Source organism: Mesoplodon bidens (genome assembly GCF_964165515.1).
Source record: "Mesoplodon bidens genome assembly, chromosome: 3".
In the NCBI taxonomy this organism is placed as follows: Eukaryota; Metazoa; Chordata; class Mammalia; order Artiodactyla; family Ziphiidae; genus Mesoplodon; species Mesoplodon bidens.
In genome coordinates, this window is record NC_138178.1 from 128,593,987 (window position 1) to 128,616,018 (window position 22,032).

Here is a 22,032-nt window from a genome sequence, read left to right on the forward strand (position 1 = left end):
TTTTTGTTTTTCCCTGCTGCTTTTAATATTTTTTCTTTGAATTTAATTTTTGTTAGTTTGATTAATATGTGTCGTGGTGTGTTTTTCCTTGGGCTTATCCTGTATGGGACTCTCTGTGCTTCCTGGACTTGGGTGACTGTTTCCTTTCCCATGTTAGGGAAGTTTTCCACTATAATCTCTTCAAATATTTTCTCGAACCCTTTCTTTTTCTCTTCTTCTTCTGGGACCCTTATAATTCGAATGTTGGTGCGTTTAGTGTTGTCCCAGAGATCTCTGAGATTGTTTTCAATTCTTTTCATTCTTTTTTCTTTATTTTGTTCCTTGGCAATTATTTCCACCATTTTGTCTTCCATCTCACTTATTCGTTCTTCTGCCTCTATTATTCTGTTATTGATTCCTTCTAGTGTATTTTTCATTTCAGTTATTGTGTTGTTCATCTCTCGTTGTTTGTTCTTTAGTCCTTCTAGATCTTTGTTAAATATTTCTTGTATTTTCTCAATCCATGCTTCCATTCTATTTCCGAGATTCTGGATCATCTTTACTACCATTACTCTGAATTCTTTTTCAGGTAGATTGCCTATTTCCTCTTCATTTATTTGGTCTTGTAGGTTTTTTCCTTCATCTGTGATGTATTTTTTTGCCATCTCATATTTTTTTTTTTTTTACCGAGTGGGATTGTGTTCCTGTTTACTTGTTGTTTGGCCTGAGGCTTCCCACACTGGAGTTTGTAGGCTATTGGGTAGAGCTGGGTCTCGATGCTGAGATGAGGAACTCTGTGAGACCTCACTCTGATGAATATTCCCTGGGGTCTGAGGTTCTCTGTTAGTCCAGTCGTTCAGACTCTGAGCTCCCACCACAGGAGCTTCTGCCCGCAAGCCCGTGGGGTGGCAAAAAAGGCCCTGGGGGCTGTGGGAGGTGCAACTTAGGCTCAAGGAACAGAAGGGGCCCAGGCATACCCCCCACCCCTCTTCTCAGAGGGCAGGGGACCTCACGTGGGAGCCCAGCAGGCTTTCTGGGCTAAGTGGGCGGGGCAAATGCCCTCCTCTCCTCTCCAGCTCCTCCAATCTTGGGTCTGGGAGGCCCCCTCCTGCCTGCCTCTCCTGATCCCCCAGCCTCCTTCCTATGCCCCCAAGGACCCATGCAGCCTGGAGGGGACTTGGTGGGCGGGGGATCGGCCTGGGAGCTCAGCAGGCTCCTGGGGCCCAAGTGAGCGGGACCATCACCCTCCACTCCTCTCCCACTCCCCCCAGAGGGCCCCTCCCGCCTGCCTCTCTTGATCCTCCTGGCCTCCTTCCTATGCCCAAGGACACACCAGACCTGGAGGGGGCTTTGGAGGGCAGGGGATCCGCCTGGGAGCTCAGCAGGCTCCCAGGGCCTGAGTGGGCAGGGCAGTCGCCCTCTGCAAAGAGCAGATGTTCTTAATTGAAGAAGTCCAGTTTATAATTTTTTCTTTTATGGGTGTTATGGTCTGGATATTTGTATCTCCCCAAAATTCATATGTCGAAATCCTGAAGCCCAATGTAATGGTATTAGGAAGTAGGACATTTGGGAGGTGATTAGGAAATGAGGGTGGAGCCTCATGAATAGGATTAATGCTCTTATGAAAGAGACTCCCATAGAACTCCCTAGTCTCTGCCACCATGTGAGGATACAATGAGAAGTCTGCAACTTGGAAAAAGCTCCTTTCCTGACCATGCTGGCACCCTAATCTCAAAACTTCCAGCGTTTAGAACTGTGAAAAATAAAGTTCTGTTGTTTATAAGCTACCCAGTCTGTGGTAGTTTGTTATAGCAGCCTGAAGAGACTAAAACAATGGGTCATGCTTTTGGCATCATATGTAAGAAATCATTGCCTAATCCAAGGTCATAAAGCTTTTCTTTTATGTTTTCTTCCAAAAATTTAATATTTTTGGATTTATCTTTAGATTTATGATCCATTTTGAGTTAATATTTTATATGGGTGTGATATATTGAAATTTACTTTTTTGCATTTAGATATCCAGTTGTTCTAGCACTATTTGTTGTGAAGACTATTCTTTCTCCATTGAGTTGCCTTAACATCTTTGTCACAAGTCAATTGAACATCCTACAGAAATGAAAATATATGTCCACACAAAAACTTGTTCATTAAGTTTATAACAGCATTATTTATTTTAGCCAAAAAGTGGAAACAACCTAAATGCCCATCAACTAATGAATGGATAAACAATGTGTAGTATATCCAAACAATGTAATATTATTTGGCCACAAAAAATGAAGTACTGATACATACTACAACATGGATAAACCTTGAAAACATTATGCTAAGTAAAAGAAAAGTCACAAAAAATCACATATTATATGATTCCATTTATATGAAATATCCAGATAGGCAAATCTTTGATAGACTAATGGTTGCCTAGGGCTGGAGGTGAGTAAGGGAGAATGGGGATGACTGCTAAAGGGTGTGGGTATTTTGGGGGGTGACCACAGTGTTATAAAATTAATCAGGGTGATGGTTTGCACAACTATGAATATATTAAAAACCATCAAGTGGATTTTTTTAAATTTATTTATTTATTTTTGGCTGCATTGGGTCTTCATTGCTGTGCGCAGGCTTCCTCTAGTTGCGGTGAGCAGGAGCTACTCTTCGTTGCAGTGCATGGGCTTCTCACTGCAGTGGCTTCTCTTGTTGTGAAGCATGAGCTCTAGGTGCGTGGGCTTCAGTAGGTGTGGCTCGCAGGCTTCAGAGTACAGGCTCAGTAGTTGTGGCACAGAGGCTTAGTAGCTCCACAGCATGTGAGATCTTCCTGGACCAGGGGATCGAACCTGTGTCCCCTGCATTGGCAGGCAGATTCTCAACCACTGCACCACCAGGGAAGTCCCATAGGTACCATTCTTAATCTCATTTTTCAGATGGAAGATGGTGAATCATTGGGAGGTGAAATAACTTACACAACTTCTTATATGTGTAAGTTGTGAAGCTGGGATTTAAGCAAAGACTCTCTGACTCCAGCATCTGTGATATGGCAATATAGAAGCTATTGTCTGTTGGATGTAAAATCAATTTTTCTTAACTTTGCAGAGAGAACAACTCTGATTCATGGCTAATGCAGTGGTTTTGTTGTCTCCAGATGCTTCATACTGTTGCTCAGAAAGTAATGGTGTATATCTATCTCCACTAATGAAAAACTAAAATTATGTGTTAGATTTGTAATATTTCAATAACATTATCTTATAGATGAACAGCAATATATATAGTTATCAATGTGATATATGTGTATACATACATCAATATGATCTGAAAACTTATTTAAAATTATGCTGAGTAATATAACTGCCTTGCTTTTCTCTAGTTATGAGACTTCTTATCAAATAGGCATAATGAAGAATGTCTATTTAAATATGTTTTCAAAAATTTGGATGGGGGCTTCCCTGGTGGCGCAGTGGTTGAGAGTCCGCCTGCCAATGCAGGGGACACGGGTTCATGCTCCGGTCCGGGGGGATCCCACATGCTGTGGAGCGGCTGGGCCTGTGAGCCATGGCTGCTGGACCTGCGCGTCCGGAGCCTGTGCTCTGCAACGGGAGAGGCCACAACAGTGAGAGGCCCATGTACCGCAAAAAAAAAAAAAAAAAAAAAAGTTTGGATGACAGGTTATTTAAGAGCCCAGTTTATTTCAAAATTAATATTATTAAGGGTTGATTTGAAGCTAGGTCATATATCTGATCTGAGGGATTAATTGATGTATGTTTTGACTTTCTGTTCTTTTGATAGAAAGCAAATGAGCCCATTTATGTGTTGTCCAAAGGTTATTTGATTTCCACTAAAGAGGCAGAATATTATAGTGGAAAGTTCTGAGATGAAAGTTTAATTATCTGGGATCTAAACCCAAATTGACAGTTACTATGTGAACTCTAGTGGGTGTGATCTTGGGAAAGTTACTTAATCCAGTTAGTTCTTCCTCATGTGTCAAAAATACAGATAATAATAAATACCTTGCTGCAATATTGAAAGCAATAAATAAATAACACAAGAAAGCATCCATGGTAGATTGCCTGATATAGAAATTGCATTTATTTTCCTTGGGCAAAGTCAGTTACATATTTGGCTTTAGTTTCATAAATCTGTAATAATGCTAATAGCATATACCAATACATATACCAGCCAGTGTTCTAAGTGTGTTACATGCATATATTAATTCACAACAACTTTATGAGGTAGACACAAAGAGGTTAAACAACTTATCTAAGGTTACTCAGCTAAGAAATGGGGAAGTCTTGATTGGAATCTCAGCAGTCTGGTTCCAGAGCCTGTGTTTTTAACCACTACACTATACTGCCTTTCTAGAGGAAGGGGTTGTAGGGTGTATCAGTTATTTATTGCCTGTTATGTTGCATAATAAATAGTCACAAAACCTCAAGGGCATAGAACAATAGTATTTATTGGTCACATGTTGAAATGGTTGTTAGGCAAATCTGTTGATCTTGACTGGGCTCCCTCATGTGGCTGGGGGTTGGCTTGCTGTGGGCCTTGGGTGGACCTGGACAGTTTGCCTCTGCTCCAAGTGTCTCTCATCCTGCAGCAGACTAGTCTGGGAATATTCTCATGATGAATGGCAGAGACAAAAGAGCAAAATGGAAACACACAAGTGCTTTTTCAAGCCTCTGCTGTGTCATGTCTGCTAAAACAAATTACATGGCTGACCCCGGAGTCAAAGTGGGAGGACATTACAAAGTTACATTAAAAAGGCTATAGATATAAGAATGTGTCACTTGACACATTGAAGTTGTTTTGTAATATACTGCAAATGCCAAGGTCTAGGGTTCTAAAATTCTTGTGTATTAGGGATGATTTCTAAAAGAGGACCTCTGTCAGAAACAGTATTTCTGACAATTAAATACAAAACTCTGAAAACACGCACATGTGAACACACACATACATGCACATACATACACAAACACATATAAATTTATAGAAAATAGGCAGAAACTTCTTCTGGGAATACTTAGTTCAGTTTATAATGCCAAGGTAGTGATGGTGATGATGATGATAATAGCTAACCTTTATGAGCTTGCTGTGTGCCAAGCACTGTTCTCAACACTTTACATATAGTACCTCCCTTAATCTTTTCAACAACCCTATTAAATAGGTACTATTAATAGTTTCTGTTTTACAGATGGAGAAACTGAGAGATTTAGTAATTTCCCAGAGTCACAAACCTTTTTTTATAAGATCTCTACACAAAGTAACTTTCAAAAAGCTTCTTATTTTTTTTTTATTGAATTATATACAGACCTCTTTTCCATAGAGTTGAAGGTCTTCTGTAATCTGGCCCTACCCAATTTAATTATCTGTAACTTCCATTGCTACAAGATATAATTTTAGACAATTAAGAGTCTAGGATTTTGTAGATGGGTTGCATGCATTGGAGGGAGCTGAACTGGGTGCTTTAGAGATTTATTCCAGTTTCAAGAATATGTGATTCTGAATCCCTCTGTGTATTTCCTCATATGCATGTTCAGCTTTAAAAAGTGTTGCAAGGATCTTTCATGTGAATAACTAAATTTATTTCTAAGGGATTAAGTGTAAACTAAGGCTATTTTATTCTTCTCCAAAAGTAGAGTCCTTTGCTTTGATTTTTTTTTTCTTACTCAGCAAACAGAGATCTCTGCCCTGATTTACAGCTTTCTTAAAAATAAAATTCTGTTTGATTTGGCCACTTGATCAGCAAGACCAGATGTAAGTCTTTCGGAGATATGGTGTAAATGACATGAATATATGTCAATAAAATGAACATTTCTAATTCCACTGTGCTCCTGTTTCAGGTGTTTGAATGTTGAGAGGTACATATACATTTCCTGTGTTTTGAGATAATTTGCTGAATAAATTCTTATTTTATTCAATAGGTGGCTTTTCAGAAAAGGGGTATGAATGGAGCTCTGAAGAGGAAGAGCCAGTGAAAAAGGCAGGACCAGTCCAAGTCCTCATTGTCAGAGATGACCATTCCTTTGAATTAGATGAAACTGCACTAAATCGGATCCTTCTCTCAGAGGCTATCAGGGACAAGGAGGTCGTTGCTGTATCTGTTGCTGGAGCATTTAGAAAAGGAAAATCATTCCTTATGGACTTCATGTTGAGATACATGTATAAGCAGGTAGGGAAGAGGTGCTTTGAAAAGTTTTCTGATTTCTGTGCTTTTATGACTTTGTGTTTTTATTTAGTAGTAGTGTCCAGTATTTCCATTATTATGTTCCCTAAAGATGAACTAGTTTAAAAATGCTATTGTGTAACCATTCCAACTTTGGTGCTGTCGGCACCAAACTATATAGGCCACTTTTGTCTGAAGCCACTTTGCTACATTTCCCTTAGAACGTAACTTATTTTTTTAAGCTCTTTTGAAAATAGACAAGTACAGTGATATGGTTATAAACTTTACATGTTAAATAGTGTTTAAAATGTCAAATAACTTTTGTCATAATTTTTATTATAATCATTTTCCCCCCAACATTTACTATGACATTTTTCATGCATGCAGCAGAGTTAAAAGAATTTTACAGTGGACACCTGGATATGCACTACCTAGATTCTACCATTAACATTAATATTCTTGCTTTATCACATGTGTCTCCAGCTATTCTTCCCTGTTTCAATCCATTGCTCCATCTTATTTTTTGGTTCATTTCAAAGTAAATTGTTGAATTCAGTATGCTTCCCTATAAATATTTCAATATACATCATTATTATGTATTTCAGTATTTATTTAGTTTTTTCTTTTGTTGTAAAATTTACATATAGTTACATGCACCAATCTGAAGTGTACCTTTGCTTTATTCGGAAAATGTAAATACCTGGGTAGCCCCAAAACCTATCAAGTGTATCTTGCTGTTATCCCACAAAGTTCTGTTATCTTTTCTCACTCAGTCTCACCCTTAACCCATCCCCAAAGGCAACCAACAGTGTCATAACATTTGAGACAATAGTGTGGCGTAGAAAGGAGACTTTAAGGAGCCTAGGATCAACCAAAAGCAGAAGAATAAATAGGAGATTAGAGTCGGGGAACAGAAGGTTAGGAGTGGAGAGCATACCAGTATTTTTTTTCTACCCTTTTACCCTTAGCAATTTAGATGCCAATATGGATGTTGAGGCAGAATAGACATACTACCCAAAGAAACTTTGTATTATGCATTTATATCATAATTAACCAATTTGGCTTGATCTTTTATAGGTAGGGTACTTTTGAACAACTTGGTAATGTTAACTTTAACATCTTCTATCTCTAGCCTCAGTCCAAACAAATCAAGAACAGAACAACCAAAATACTTCCAGGCTTTGAAAGCAAACAGAATTCTTACCACTTTCTATTTCTATCATACCAACATTAGTACACACTTAACGTAGGTGGGAAAATTGAGTGAACAAAATTAGTATACTTTCCATTGTTTGGGATTATATAGCTTTAGGCATATTCATAATTTTAACTGTGCGATAAACATTACAATGAAACACTCAATAATGCTTGTCATGTTGCTTATGTTAAATAGCATTTGCTCAGATTAAAGTGTAACAGATTTGTTTTTTTTTTTTACTAGGTGCTTCTCCTCCTGCTGTTCGCTCCCTCCTCCCCCAATAGCAAAACATTTGTGTATATTATTATTGTGTATATCCTGACATAATATGCTCTCTCATACCTTTATTTCTTTGTTTTTGGAATGCCCTCCCTGAGTTTGCTCACCTGGAAAATTCCTAAACATCCTTCAAGTCTTAGCTCTAATATCACTTCTCCTATGAAGTCTTAACTGACTAAGAGTTAGTTGTTTCTTTTCCTATGCTTCCATTTATATCTAATATACACGCCCATTTCGGCATGCATATAATGCATCATAATGGTTTGTTAGCATGTCTGTCCCCCTGTTAGGCTGTGAGCTTCCTCTTATCTGGAATGATATCTTTGTATCCCCAGGATGTAGCATAAAATGTGACAGATGGTTGCTCCTTCATAATTATTTTTTGGATGAGTAAATAAAGTAATTGTATCAATATAATAGATGTGCATATGTTGTTTCCTTTTGTCTAGAGTTGGAGAGGGATACAAACTGGTATGGATGAGTGGAAGAACCTGTACTACATATCTAGTTCAATATCATAGACTTTCTTAATTTATAGGAATCAGTTGATTGGGTTGGAGATTACAATGAACCATTGACTGGCTTTTCGTGGAGAGGTGGGTCTGAACGAGAGACCACGGGAATCCAGATATGGAGTGAAATCTTCCTTATCAATAAACCTGACGGTAAAAAGGTATGGTATGAACTTCTTAAAGAAAATTGAGTTTTCACTTGCCAACAGTTACCACTTTTCAGGATCCTCCAAAATGCTCTTTTGAAAACTAATTTTGACCACTTGACATGAAGTTTAAAAGGGAAGTGGGTAGCATCCTATTTCATGTTCCCAGTTTCCCTTTCTACTGATCACAGAAGGCAAAATCATAGGGACAATAGAACAGCAGATAAGCTAGCTAACGTCTATATTTTGTTTCAGTGCTATTTCTGTTATGTTGGATTACCAGTGAAAATTAATCATTACAGTAGTCAGCAGGTAATTAATATTCTTATTTTCTGTGACATTCATGGCACATGTGAAAAATTACCTATTAAGTATTCATTGCTAATGGTTTGCTTTAGTTCTTATGGTGTTAACTTTGTAGTAACCCTAATACCCTGCATGTTCTATAAAATATCAATAATGTACTCTACTTCCCTATAGGTTGCAGTGCTATTGATGGATACTCAGGGAACCTTTGATAGTCAGTCAACTTTGAGAGATTCGGCCACAGTATTTGCCCTTAGCACAATGATCAGTTCAATACAGGTATGGAATAAAATAAATCCGTTTTGATGGATGTTTCTTTAAATAAAAATTATGAATATATGTATTTCTATATATATGTGGTAGTGAGACAAACAACAGAAATGGTAAATTATATATATTATTTGACTCAATTAGCATACCAGTTCTTATGATTTCCTTAAGGGTGGAATTGTTTTATTACTGTGATCTAATTTCTGATCAGTTTTCAAATTGCCTGCTTTAGTCAGAAAATGTTATATTATCTAATTGATAATTTTTTCTATTTCAAGCCTACAATAAAGTCAATAATATTAAATCTTATAATGTATATAGATACACTGAGACTACCTATTATTAGTTACATTTAATGAAATAAGATTTATAAATGCAAATTTTGTTTTATATAGCCAGTGGAAACATTTCTAAATGTAAAAACATTTATATATGTTCACAACTTTTTATAGTATCTTAATGTGCATTTAGGAAAGTAAATGTCTTTCTTTCCTTTTTTCCTCTCTCTTTTTTTAAGTATTGTTTTTGAAGTTATTGTGTGCTTTATAAATTGTCCTGAAAGTCCTTGAGGGTTTTACTATGATCACAGAACACATAGCCTAAAAATTTTAAGACAATTTTTAGATTTTCTATTCACCGGAAAGAGCAAAAAGGGACAGTAACCAAGAAGCAGACCATCAAAGAAAGGTAAAATAGTTTTAGAAGGTAGGAAAGGCAAAGTGGCTTGGATGAGTAAGTCAAAGCTGAAATTATAAGTCTGTGGGGAGAATGGAGCTAGTGAACCAGCAACCAGGGCATTATGTGTAGTTAGGACAATGAAAGCATGGATAGAAGGAAGACTGATTTTTTTTGTAAAGGACTTTAAAATAAGTCATGATTATAACCTATGATTACCTAGCTTTTAAAAAAATTATTATATAAGTTTCAGGTGTATAGCATTATAGTTCAACATCTGTATACAGTGATCACCACCACAAGTCTAGTTACTACCCATCACTATACAGTTACCCCCTTCATCCATTTTGCCCAGCCCTCACCCCCCTTCTCCCCAGGTAACCACTAATCTGATCTCTATGAGTTCATTTTTATTTTATTTTATTTGTTCATTTTGTTTTTGTTTTTAGATTCCACTTATGAGTAAAGTCACATGGTATTTGTCTTTATCCATATGACCTATTCCACTTAGCATAATACCATCAAGGTCCATCCATGTTGTCACAAAGTCTGGATTTCCTTCTTTTTTATGGCCAAGTAGTATTCCAGTGTGTGGGGTGTGTGTGTGTGTGTGTGTGTGTGTGTGTGTGTTACATCTTCATTATCCATTCATCCATTGTTGGATGCTAAATATGTTATGTTTAGCATCCAACATATGTTATGTTTCCATATCTTGGCTATTGTAAATAATGATGCATTGAACATAGGGGTGCATATATCCTTTTGAATATTGTTTTCATGCTCTTCAGGTAAATACCCAGATGTGGAATTGCTGGGTCATATGGTAGTTCTGTTCTTAACTTTTTGAAGAATCTCCATACTGTTTTCCCTAGTGGCTGCACAAATTAACAATCCCACCAACAGTGTATGAGGGTTCCCTTTTCTCCACATCCTCGCCAACATGTATTATTTCTTATCTCTTCAATAATAGCCATTCTAACAGGTGTGAGGTGGTATCTCATTGTGGTTTGTTTTGCATTTCCCTGATAATTAGTGACGTTGAACATCTTTTCTTGTGCCTGTTGGCCATTTGTATGTCTTCTTTTGAAAAATGTCTATTCAGATCCTCTGCCCATTTTTTAATTGGGTTGTTTGTTTTTTTGATGCTGAGTTGTATGAGTTCTTTATATATTTTGGATATTAGCCCCTTTTTGGATATATGATTTGCAAATATCTTCTCCCATTCAGTAGGTTGCCTTTACGTTTTAATAATGGTTTCCTTCACTCTGCAAAAGCTTTTTGGTTTGATATAGTCCCATTTGTTTATTTTAGCTTTTGTTTCCCTTGCCTTTCAAATCAGATCCACAAAAGCATCACTAAGACAGATGCCAGTGAGGTTACCACCTGTTTTCTTCTAGGAATTTTATCGTTTAAGGTCTTACATTCAAGTCTTTAATCCACTTTGAGTTAATTTTTGTGTGTGGTGTAAGATAGTGGTCTTGTTTCATTCTTTTGCTTCTGGCTGTCCAGTTTTACCAGCACCATTTATTGAAGAGACTGTCCTTTCTCTTTTTTGTACGTTCTTTGCTCCTTTATCATAGATTACTTGTCCATATATGTATAGGTTTATTTCTGGGTTTTCAATTCCATTCCATTTATTTATGTGTCTTTTTTGTGCCAGTACCATGCTATTTTGATTACTATAACTCTGTAATAAAGTTTAAAATCAGGGAGTGTGATACCTCCAGATTTGTTCTTTCTCAAGATTGTTTTGACTATTCAGGGGCTTCTTTGATTCCATACAAATGTTAGAATTATTTGTTCTAGTTCTGTAAAGTATGCATTTGGCATTTTGATAGGGATTTCATTGAATCTATAGATTGCTTTGGGTAGTGTGGACATTTTAACAATATTAAATCCATGAGGACTGAATATCTTTCCATTTTTTGGTGTCTTTAACTTTTTATCAGTGGTGTATAGTTTTCAGTGTACAGGTTTTTCATCTCCTTGATTAAATCTACTCCTAGGTATTTTATTCTTATTGAAGCAATTGTAAATAGAATTGTTTTCTTAATTTCTTTTTTGGATAGTTTATTATTAGTATATAGAAATGCCATGGGTTTCTGTATATTGATTTTGTATCCCATGACTTTACTGAATTCATTTATTAGTTCTAACAGGTTTTTCTGTTGTTAGAGTCTTTAGGGTTTTCTATATATAGTATCATGAAATAGCAAACAGTGACAGTTTTACTTCTTCTTTTCCAGTTTAGATGCCATTTATTTTTCTTGCCTAATTGCTGTAGCTAGGACTTCAAACACAATGTTGAATAACAGTGGCAAGAGTGGGCATCCTTGTTTTGTTTCTGATCTTAGAGAGAAAGCTTTCAGCCTTTTGCCTTGAGTATGATGTTAGCTCTGGGTTTGTCATATATAGCCTTTGTTATGTTGAGGTACATTTCCTCTATATATCCACTTTGTTGAGAGTTTTTATCATAAATGGAAGAATTTTGTCAGATGCTTTTTCTGCATCTATTGAGATGATCATATGATTTTTAACCTTCATTTTCTCAGTGTGATGTGTTGTGTTGAATGATTTGTGGATGTTAAATCATCATTGCATCCCTGGAATAAATCCCACGTAATTATGGTGTATGACCCTTTTAATGTATTGTTGGATTCAGTTTGCGGAAATTTTGTTGAGGATTTTTGTACCTATATTCATCAGGGATATTGGCCTGTAATTTCCTTTTTTGTGGTGTCCTTCTCTGGTCTTGGTATCAGGATAATGCTGGCTTCATAAGATGTGTTTGGAAGATTTTCCTCCTCTTCAATTTTTTGGAATATTTTTAGAAAGCTAGGTATTACATCTTCTTTGAATGTTTTATAGAATTTGCCAGTGAAGCCATCTGGTCCTGGGCCTTTGCATGTTGGGAGATTTTTGACTCCTGTTTCAATCCCTTATTAGTAATCAGTTTATTCAGACATTTTGTTCTTCATGATTCAGTCTTGGAAGATTGCATGTTTCTAGAAATGTATCCATTTCTTATAGGTTTTCCAATTTGTTGGCATATAACTGTTCATAGTGGTCTCTTATGATCTTTTGTATTTCTGTGGTATCAGTAGTAATTTCTCCTCTTTCATTTCTGATTTTATTTATTTGAGCCCTCTCTCTTTTTCTCTTGGTTAGTCTAGCTAATGACTTGTTGATTTTATTTTTTCAACTGGCTCTTAGTTTCATTGATGTTTTCTTTTTTTTTTTTTAGTCTCTATTTTATTTATTTCTGCTCTGATCCTTATTATTTCCTTCCTTCTACTAACTTTGGGCTTTGTTTGTTCTTTTTTCTAGTCTTTTTAGGTGTAAAGTTAGATTGTTTATTCAGGATTTTTCTTGTTTTTTTGAGGTAGGCCTATATTGCTATGAACTTCCTTCTCAGAAGCATTTTTGCCACATCTCATAGATTTTGGTATGTTGTATTTCTGCTCTCATTTATCTTTATGTTTTTTTAAATTTCTTCTTTGATTTCTTTGATGATCCACTCATTATTCAGTAGCACATTGTTTAATCTCAGCATTTTTGTGGGGTTTTCCCCATTTTTTTCCCTTGTGATTGATTTCTAGTCTCATACCATTGTGGTTGGAGAAGCTGCTTGATATGATTTCATTCTTCTTTGAATTTATTAATATTTGTTTTGTGACCTAACATATAATCTGTCCTAGAGAATGTTCCATGTTCACTTGTGAAGTATGTGTATTCTGCTGCTTTTTGATGGAATGATCTTTGTATATCTATTAAGTCAATCTGATCTAATGTATTGTTTAAGTCCAGTGTTTCCTTATTGATTCTCTGTCTGGATGATCTATTCATTAATGTAGGTGTAAGACTGACTAACTTTTAAAAATATACTTCTTAATTTAATTAGCCTTTAAAATACCAACTTAATATCTAACTTCTTCATAGTCAACAGTATGTGCAATTTACACAAGTCAATTAAAACCAGATTGATTTTGCCTTTTAAATATTTATTATTTACTATTTATATTTTTCCTGGAGACATTAAATATTTTTGCTGAAAACTCTAAGTCCTTTGTAATGACTATTTTTTATTATTATCTGAGAAGTGGTCTGTTATTTAAATAAGTACACAAAGTATACTGTATCAGTACATAAACATATAAACATCATTAACTTTTCTTTGAAGTTACTGATATTTATCCTCCTCCTTAGAAAAAAAGAATTTCACCTTAATGCTGTGATCTGTTCGTGAAGCAATAATGCGTATGTTCGAGGATGTAAGCATGATATTCAGAACTTAACTTCCATATGATGGAACTTTCTATAGACTTAAACAATTGATTGTATAGAAGCTAACATAATTTCTCAAGAAAATTTATGTGAGAGAGTTTGATTTTGTGAAATTGTTATCTCAAAAAATAGAGAATAACAAAATAAATGCTTAGTATGCTGCTAATTATTTTCTCATTTTGACTTTATTTCTTAATCAAGGTATATAACTTATCTCAAAATGTGCAGGAGGATGATCTTCAGCACCTTCAGGTAACACTATTTACAGTCTCTTTTGTATATCTAGTAATCTTTTGGGCATGCACAGCAGAACTTTAGGATTTTGGGGGGTCTTCTTGTACTTGGAAAACATAACAGTCAGCAAGATTTAAAAACATAACCAAATGGAGGTTTTCCCATTTCCAGGTTTCTAGTTCTAGCCCTGTATGATTATATTGTTTCTAATTCAGTTTTCAAAGTCCTTTGTTTCAGTAAAGCTATTTGCTGTCAACCCTGTATATGGAAAAATATATGGCAAATTAGAGTGGAGAAAGAACCTTTGGTTTAAAAGTGACCCAGAATGTGAAGTTGAAGTCCTATGGTCAGGGATTTAATAACTGTTAGTATGGTATCAGTTGTATGCCAGATTTTTTTTCCTGTGGACCGCTTTGTAGCTAAGAACTATGGGGGACTACCTGATGATTACTCATAGAATTCTATTTTAGATCTGAAAAAGATATCAGTGACACCTAATTTATCCTTAATATTTTATGGATGAGAAATGTTTTTCTGAAAAAAAAAGTAACTTGCCTAAACTCATGTGGCTAGTTAGTGGCAGAGTAGGAATAGAAATTTGATCATCTGATTGGACTCGGTGCTTCTTCCACTCTCCAAGCAGCCTTTAAATCTCAAATAAGTGGAAGATTAGATGTTTCCTAAAGATAGTTCGCACCTCTGTCTACTCTTTTTCAATTCATGTTATTCTCAGCTACATAGAAAAACCTATTGTTTCTCTGATAGTTTTCCTCTGCATATTTTATAGAAAATTTTGCTTTCAATGTATTATTTTATCTTGCCAATAAGAGCCCTGTGCAGTTTAACAAATAACAAAGGATGATAATGCAGGGTGATCTGTGAGAGTGGAAATATCATTTGGAGTTCACATCTAGCATTACTCCCAAATATGTTTCTAGTATATCACACTGACCATTTATGACAAATAGACAGTATGCCAAATAATTGTTAGATGTTTCTTAGAATGAGTGCAATTGCTTCTTTAGGCATGTGTCATAACCTAGCCAGTTGCTTTCCAAGTTAATGACATGGCACTGTTCAATACCAGTTTAGGATTTCTAAAAAAGGACTGATTTGGGGCTTTGATATTAAGTAATCTTTTTTGAGATCATTTAAAAATTTTCCTGTAAATGACAACACCTCATCCTTCCTTAAAAAAGATTGTGAATTCAAATTATGTTAGTAAATGTTTCTAATGAGAATGAATAATGATTCTAATCCCTGGACCTGCTGCCTTTTAGACATATTCTAGACTTTCATTTAATCACTCTAATCAGATGCCTAGTTATTACCATTTGCTTTCTAGATTCCCATAGTTTTCACAGGAGAGGCAGTGTGGTACTTTGGGGCTATTCTAAAGGGGCAAAGGAAGGGACTCCTCTGTGTCGGCATCCTTCCCCAGCTCTGAGAAGCCTCTGTGGCTTGGTACTCTCGTGTGATGAAGCGGCATTTCCTGTGTATATATGGGGAAATCCACTTGGCCAGTCTGGACGGAACTCTCACCAGAGGCCCAATCACAATCACCCCCTCAAGTCTATGTTCTCCAAAACCTTACATTTCTGGCAATACAAAATGATATGGTACCTCTCAATTGGGAGCAATAAAAAAATAAAAGAAGTTGGTGTATTTGATTCTTCACTTCTTAAACCAAATGCCTGTATGTCTTTGTAATGATCAAGACCATCAGGACATTAAATTTCCTCTGGCAACAACAGTAAATTATCCTACTTAGTTTATAGCTCTCTGGTCTAATCTATGAAAGTTTTGCTTTGAAAGGTCATTTAACATGTTTCATTGTCCCCCATCTTCCCCACAAAAAAAATTGTCCTACATTTTAGAGATAAAAGGGGTTACCTTTAAAATGGAAACTTCATTTTTAAAATGTACTTTATGTCCTTAATTTTAAAATATATAATTACTGTGGCTCTGCTTTATCTAATACTTAGTTACTTAAAATGATTATTTTAATCTTAATAATACAGTATTACGTTACAGCTAGAGAAAAAGATTAGTGGAAGAAAACCAAGAAGTAAAACTTTGCAGATACTGAAGTTTTCTCTGTGTGTGTGTGTGTGTGTGTGTGTGATTTTCCTTGTAGCTTTTCACTGAGTATGGCAGGCTGGCAATGGAGGAAACATTCCTGAAGCCATTTCAGGTGAGTGGGTATAAAATGATGATAAATTCTTATTAGAGTTTCCTGAAGATTATAACCAGATATATTAATTAAGAGGGTCATGTTCTTTCTCCATTCACAATAGCAAAAAAGAAAAAAAGCTTTGATAGTTAACTACCAAAATCCAAAATATAAAGACCTTTATAGAGAAAATATTTTCAAAGTTTCATTAAAGATCATAAAGGAAAATTTATATAAACCAGAGAGATATAATGTGATTCCAGACAGGATGATTTAATGTGGTAGAGAATTTTTTTCCCCAGATTAATCAATAAACTCAGTGCAATTCCAATTAAAACTACAACAGGATTTTTTGAGAAATTCAACACATTTTTCTATAACTTATATGGAAAAATTAAGTTCTCTTTTGATTTGTCAGTTTTTTAAAAGAAAATCCAAATTGGGGGATTGAATACATACTAGAAAACCATAGCAATGAAAATGGTGTGATTCTGCACAGATACGAGAAAACCAGATGAAACTAAACAGAGTTCAGAAATATCCCTCTATATATGGAAACCTAGTATGCAGTAGAGGTCATGTCATAAACCAGTGGGAAATGGATGGATTAATAGCTGGGGTTTGGAAAAACTAATTCACTTTTTGAAGAAAAAGTTGAATTTCTACTGAACACCATATGTGGAAGAGAGCTCCAATTGTATTAAAGAACTAAATATGAAATTTAAAACTATAAAGTTAGTAGAATAAAATATTGGAGAATATCCTTCTGAACTGGGGTGAAGAAACAGTTATTCACTAAGACCCCCCCCCACTAAAAAAAACATGTAGTGAAAAATTGATGGATATTACTGTATCAGAATAAAGTATTTCTATTTATCAGGAGACTCTATAAGCAAAGTAACTGGATTGGTAGAAGATAATGACAATGTCAAAAGTCAACAAGGGATTAATATATAGAATGTGCAAGGAAGTTTTGCAAATAAGACTGGGATGCCCATCAAAAATAGGCAAAGGAACCACTACACACCTATTAGAATGGCCAAATTTCAGAGCATTGACAACACCACATGCTCCACAAATGAGGATGTAGAGCAACAGGAACTCTCATAAACTTCTGGTTGGAATGCAAAATGATACAGCCACTTTCAAAGATAGTTTGGTAATTTCTTTAAAAACTAAACCTACTCTTTCCATATAATCCAATGATTGTGCTTTTTGGTATTTACCCAAAGGAGTTGAAAACTTATGTCCACATAAAATCTGCACACAGGTGTTTGTAGCAGCTTTATACATAATTGCCAAAACTTGTAAGCAACCAAGATGTCCTTCAGTAAGTGAATGGATATTTAAACTGTGGTACCTCCAAACGATGGAATGTTATTCAACATGAAAGAAAAGAAATGAGCTATCAGCCACAAAAAGCCATGGAGAAATCTTAAATGTGCATTACTAAACAAAAGAAATCAATCTGAGAAGGCTACACACTGTATGATTCCAACTATATGATATTCTGGAAGAGGCAAAACCATAGAGACCATAAAGAGATCAGTGGTTTCGGGGTGAGCCGAAGGTGCAGCACGAGGGGCAGAGAAATGAACAGGCACAGAGGATTTGGAAGGCAGTGAAAATACTCTGTAAGATATTATAATGATGGATATATATCATTATACATTTGTCCTAACCCATAGAATGTACAGCACTAAGAGTGAACCCTAAGATAAACTATGGACTTTGAGTGATTATGATGTCAATGTAGGTTCATTCTTGCTTAAAAAAATATATACCATTCTGGCGAGTGATGTTGATAGTGGGAGAGGCAATGCATGTGTCGGGGCAGGTGGTATTTATATGGCAAATCTTTGTACCTTCCTCTCAGTTTTACTGCTCTGAAAGAAGATCTTAAAAAAATCCCAAGCCATTCACAAATGATAAACTGAACTTAATTTTAAAAATTAGGCAATGGATGTATAGACAGTTAACAGAAAGGAAACCTGAATGGCTAACACATTTTCTAAGGGATGTTAAGTCTTATTGATAATAAGTTAAAGATTAAAACAATGAGATACCATTTGATACTCATTAGATAGGCAAAAAGTAGAACATGGGGATAAATACGAAATGATAGCTAGGATTTGGGTAAATGGGAACACTCAAGCCCTGTTGGTTAAAGTGTGGATTGGAGCAACCATTCTGTGGAGCAGGGCAAATATATAAGGATACTCACTGTAGCACTGATAGAGTTGTCGTAGCAGGAAGTTGTAGGCAACTTAGGTGTCCATCACTAGAAGAACAGATAAAATAGGGTGAAAAGCATACTCTGAAATATTTTGCAACATCCAAAGGCAATGAACCCAAAGTATAGAGTGGCATGAGTAAAGTGTTAAAATTAATACTGAATTAAGTAGGGAAAAAGTTTGAGTTCTATAGCATGATACTATCTGTGATTTTAAAACTTCTACATACACAAAATAATATATGTTAGAATAAGTGTGGTTGAGAGCAGACAGTTGAGGAATGGGAGTGGGAATCTGGGAAAAAATATGATAAAGTAAAACAAGAAAGGGACCTTTGCATGGAGAGATGTTGGTGTGCTGTGATTGAAGGAGTGTGAATCTCTCCTCTCAGATCTGGAGAAGCAGGTGGGGAGAGGAGTTGATATAGAATGAAATAAGTCCCTGCATATAATCTTCTATGTGGTTTACAATACCCATTAGACTCTGTTGTCTTTTTTAGAAATCATTCATCATGTTGATAGTTGAAGTGTTGTATAGTGATTAGGCTATTTGCTTTGACTTTTCTCTTTTCTGAACTTGCTACCTCAGGACTCACTGACATAGATTGAGTAACTCCATAGTAAATTCTGGAAAGGAGTTTTCATTCTTACCAGCAGATGTCACTGCTTCTTATACTTTGCTAGATAAACTAAAACCAAAAGAGATAAACCAGTGTTCTGTTGATAGATACATGGATAGATAGGCAGGCAAACAGGCCTTTGGTAAAACAAAACTAAACTAAACTAACTAACAAAAAACAGCAAACTGAAAACAATAGAAAAAACTTTAAGAGATTACTACTTGTTGGTAAACTGTTGGCATTACAAATGTCAATGAAAAGAAAAGGTTTTGACTGAATGAGTCAACAGTGACTCCTGAACAGGTTTGGACTTATAAATCTAAGTATCTGAAATTGAAATGAGAAACTCATTAAGTAGCAAAAGTAGCTTCCAAAGCTACTTTAATAATATTTAAGGGACTTCCCTGGTGACACAGTGGTTAAGAATCCGCCTGCCAATGCAGGGGACACGGGTTCGATCCTTGGTCAGGGAGGATCCCACGTGCCACGGAGCAACTAAGCCCGTGCGCCACAACTACTGAGCCTGCGCTCTAGAGCCCATGCTCCACAACAAGAGAAGCCACTGCAACGAGAAGCCCGCACACCGCAACAAAGAGTAGCCCCTGCTCGCCACAACTGAGAAAGCCTGTGTGTAGCAACGAAGACCCAACACAGCCAAAAATAAATAAATAAATTTATTTTAAAAAATAATATTTAAAATTAAAGCAACCAAATTCAAGACAAAAATGCTACACATCATGAAATTAAAAGATAAAATGCAAATATACTTAAATCTCAGAACAACATTTAAGATATCAGCAAAATAATTCTCATTTAAATTAGAAAAAACATAGAAAAAATTCCAAAATAAAATAACTTTTAAATAAAAGTTTAATTAATTTCAGCAGTTTTTTTAGCAGGTCACTTTCTACCCTCTTCATCTATCTGAGAAGATAGTTTTATTTATTTGGATAAAATTATGGAGAAATTTTAAATACTGCCTGAGAAAATGAAGTGAGGGGCAATAATATTTTTAAAATAATAATTTTTACTAAAACTAAATTCAACAAATTTAAAATAGAAGAATTCTTAACTCTGAAACAGAGTGAAATTATAAATAATAAACAAGATATGTCTCCGGCAGCAAAAGTGAGGGCAATTAGCCAATGAAATGAATAGCTGAATTACCAGATTAGTTGGATTCTTAAACCAAAAGCCAATTTACACCAAGCAAACAAAATATCTGTAATTGTATTTTAAAACTATATTTTAAAAAAAGAACTAAGGGCCTCCCTAGTGGCGCAGTGGTTGAGAGTCCGCCTGCCGATGCAGGGGATACGGGTTCGTGCCCCAGTCCGGGAGGATCCCATATGCCGCGGAGCGGCTGGGCCCGTGAGCCATGGCCGCTGAGCCTGCGCGTCCGGAGCCTGTGCTCCGCAACGGGAGAGGCCACAACAGTGAGAGGCCCGCGTACCTCAAAAAAAAAAAAAAAAAAAAAAAAAGAACTAAAAGCTAAGTGAATTCAGTTTAAAAGCAATTTTGAAGTGTTAAGTTTAGCCAGTGGTATGCTGGTTAATGTTTACAACTGGCTAGGGAAGCAGGGGAGGTGGGTCTGATCTGTAGCATTTGCTGATTTCTATGGTGTAAATACTTTTACTGTGGCCAGTTTCAAGCTACCAACATGCTATAGCTTGTTTACAAACCTGATTTGTAAAATTCCTCAAACTGTAATAAGTCTTCCTTGCAAGCCTATAAAAGCCAGCTGTAAACTACACTCCAGAAGTATAATCCAAATTAAGACACAATATAGCATTCTCTGAGCGACTTTACTTATTTTCTCACTTGGTTTGCTCACTATGAGCACTTGAATCTTAAGTATAATGATCCAGCAGGAGCTACCTCATTAACATAACTATTCTTTAAAAATAACTAGGTTCTTTAGCTTCTCTACCTTAGGACATTAAGAGGTTTGGTTGAGAATGAATACATTTCCATTAATTTAAACATGTAATACCCATACATATCTGACAAGGACTTTAGGTAATAATTTCCAATTTGTTCTAAGGACCTGGTGAAAATATCTCATCAGGTGTGGTAGGAGATTTGTCTCTATTTGGGTCTATGAATTTTTCTTCCTTGGTCATAAGGCCCCACATAGCTCTACAGTGAGATGATTACATCCTTGTGTCGAAATCCTTATTACAAAATCCTTTTTAGGAGTTTTTCAGATTGTTAGACCTTATTTGAAGTGCACTTTAAATGAACTGTTTCATTTACAGACTGTTTTTCAACACCAAGCAAGACTGTCTTCCTCTAATGCTCTGTGCTAAATGGTCAGCCATTAGTTACTTCTTACCCTGGGAAAGGCTCATTTTCCATTGCGTGGCTCTACAGCTTTCTTTTTGTGTGCTTGTCATTCATGTTCTCTCAACTCTGCTGGGCTGAGGTAGTGGAGAAGGTTTCCACTTGTTCTATAATGTGATGATAACAGTAAGTCTGCTGTTGGGCCTGAGCTGAAAAGGATTCCCCAATATGCTGGAAAGTGGACTCTAAGAAGCCTTTATGTCATTAAATGTGCCTTTGGGCTATAGCAGCCCAGGAGTTTACTCTTTAACCATTTCATGTCCTCTAATTATATAGACTACATCCCCCAATTTACTATAGTATATTCTCAAGCTTCACTTGAACCAATTTTTTAGATGTCAGTACATTTCCCAGTGGTATTTCTGTATGGTGGGTATCTTTATAAGCCAGTCTACAAAAGCCTATTTAATCTCTAGTAAGTTTAAATACTAGCCACAATATTCCTCAATCCTGGTCCTATTCCTCAATCCTGGTCCCTTTAAGCCAGAGCCTTGAATATATCCAATAATTCCTGGACCTCTCTGAGGCATGGAGCCCTGAGATAGGTTGGTAAGACTGCTGTCATTATTTAGGTTGTGTGCTAACACAGAAGAGGTGGCTTTTAATGAGATCTGAAGCCTTGGTGATAGACA

At 35.9% G+C, this 22,032-nt stretch overlaps 1 protein-coding gene across 2 annotated transcripts in view; it reads left to right on the top strand.

Annotated features, from left to right (window-relative positions):
• The window catches only part of ATL1 (atlastin GTPase 1), a 64,404-nt gene that overhangs the window by 22,985 nt on the left and 19,387 nt on the right, over positions 1-22,032 (top strand). For both annotated transcript variants that reach the window (XM_081227157.1, XM_081227156.1), the window contains exons 2-6: positions 5,886-6,133; positions 8,143-8,277; positions 8,743-8,847; positions 13,999-14,049; positions 16,169-16,225. In XM_081227157.1, coding sequence (XP_081083283.1) covers positions 5,886-6,133; positions 8,143-8,277; positions 8,743-8,847; positions 13,999-14,049; positions 16,169-16,225 — 596 coding nt within the window. The remainder of the gene's footprint in view (positions 1-5,885; positions 6,134-8,142; positions 8,278-8,742; positions 8,848-13,998; positions 14,050-16,168; positions 16,226-22,032) is intronic.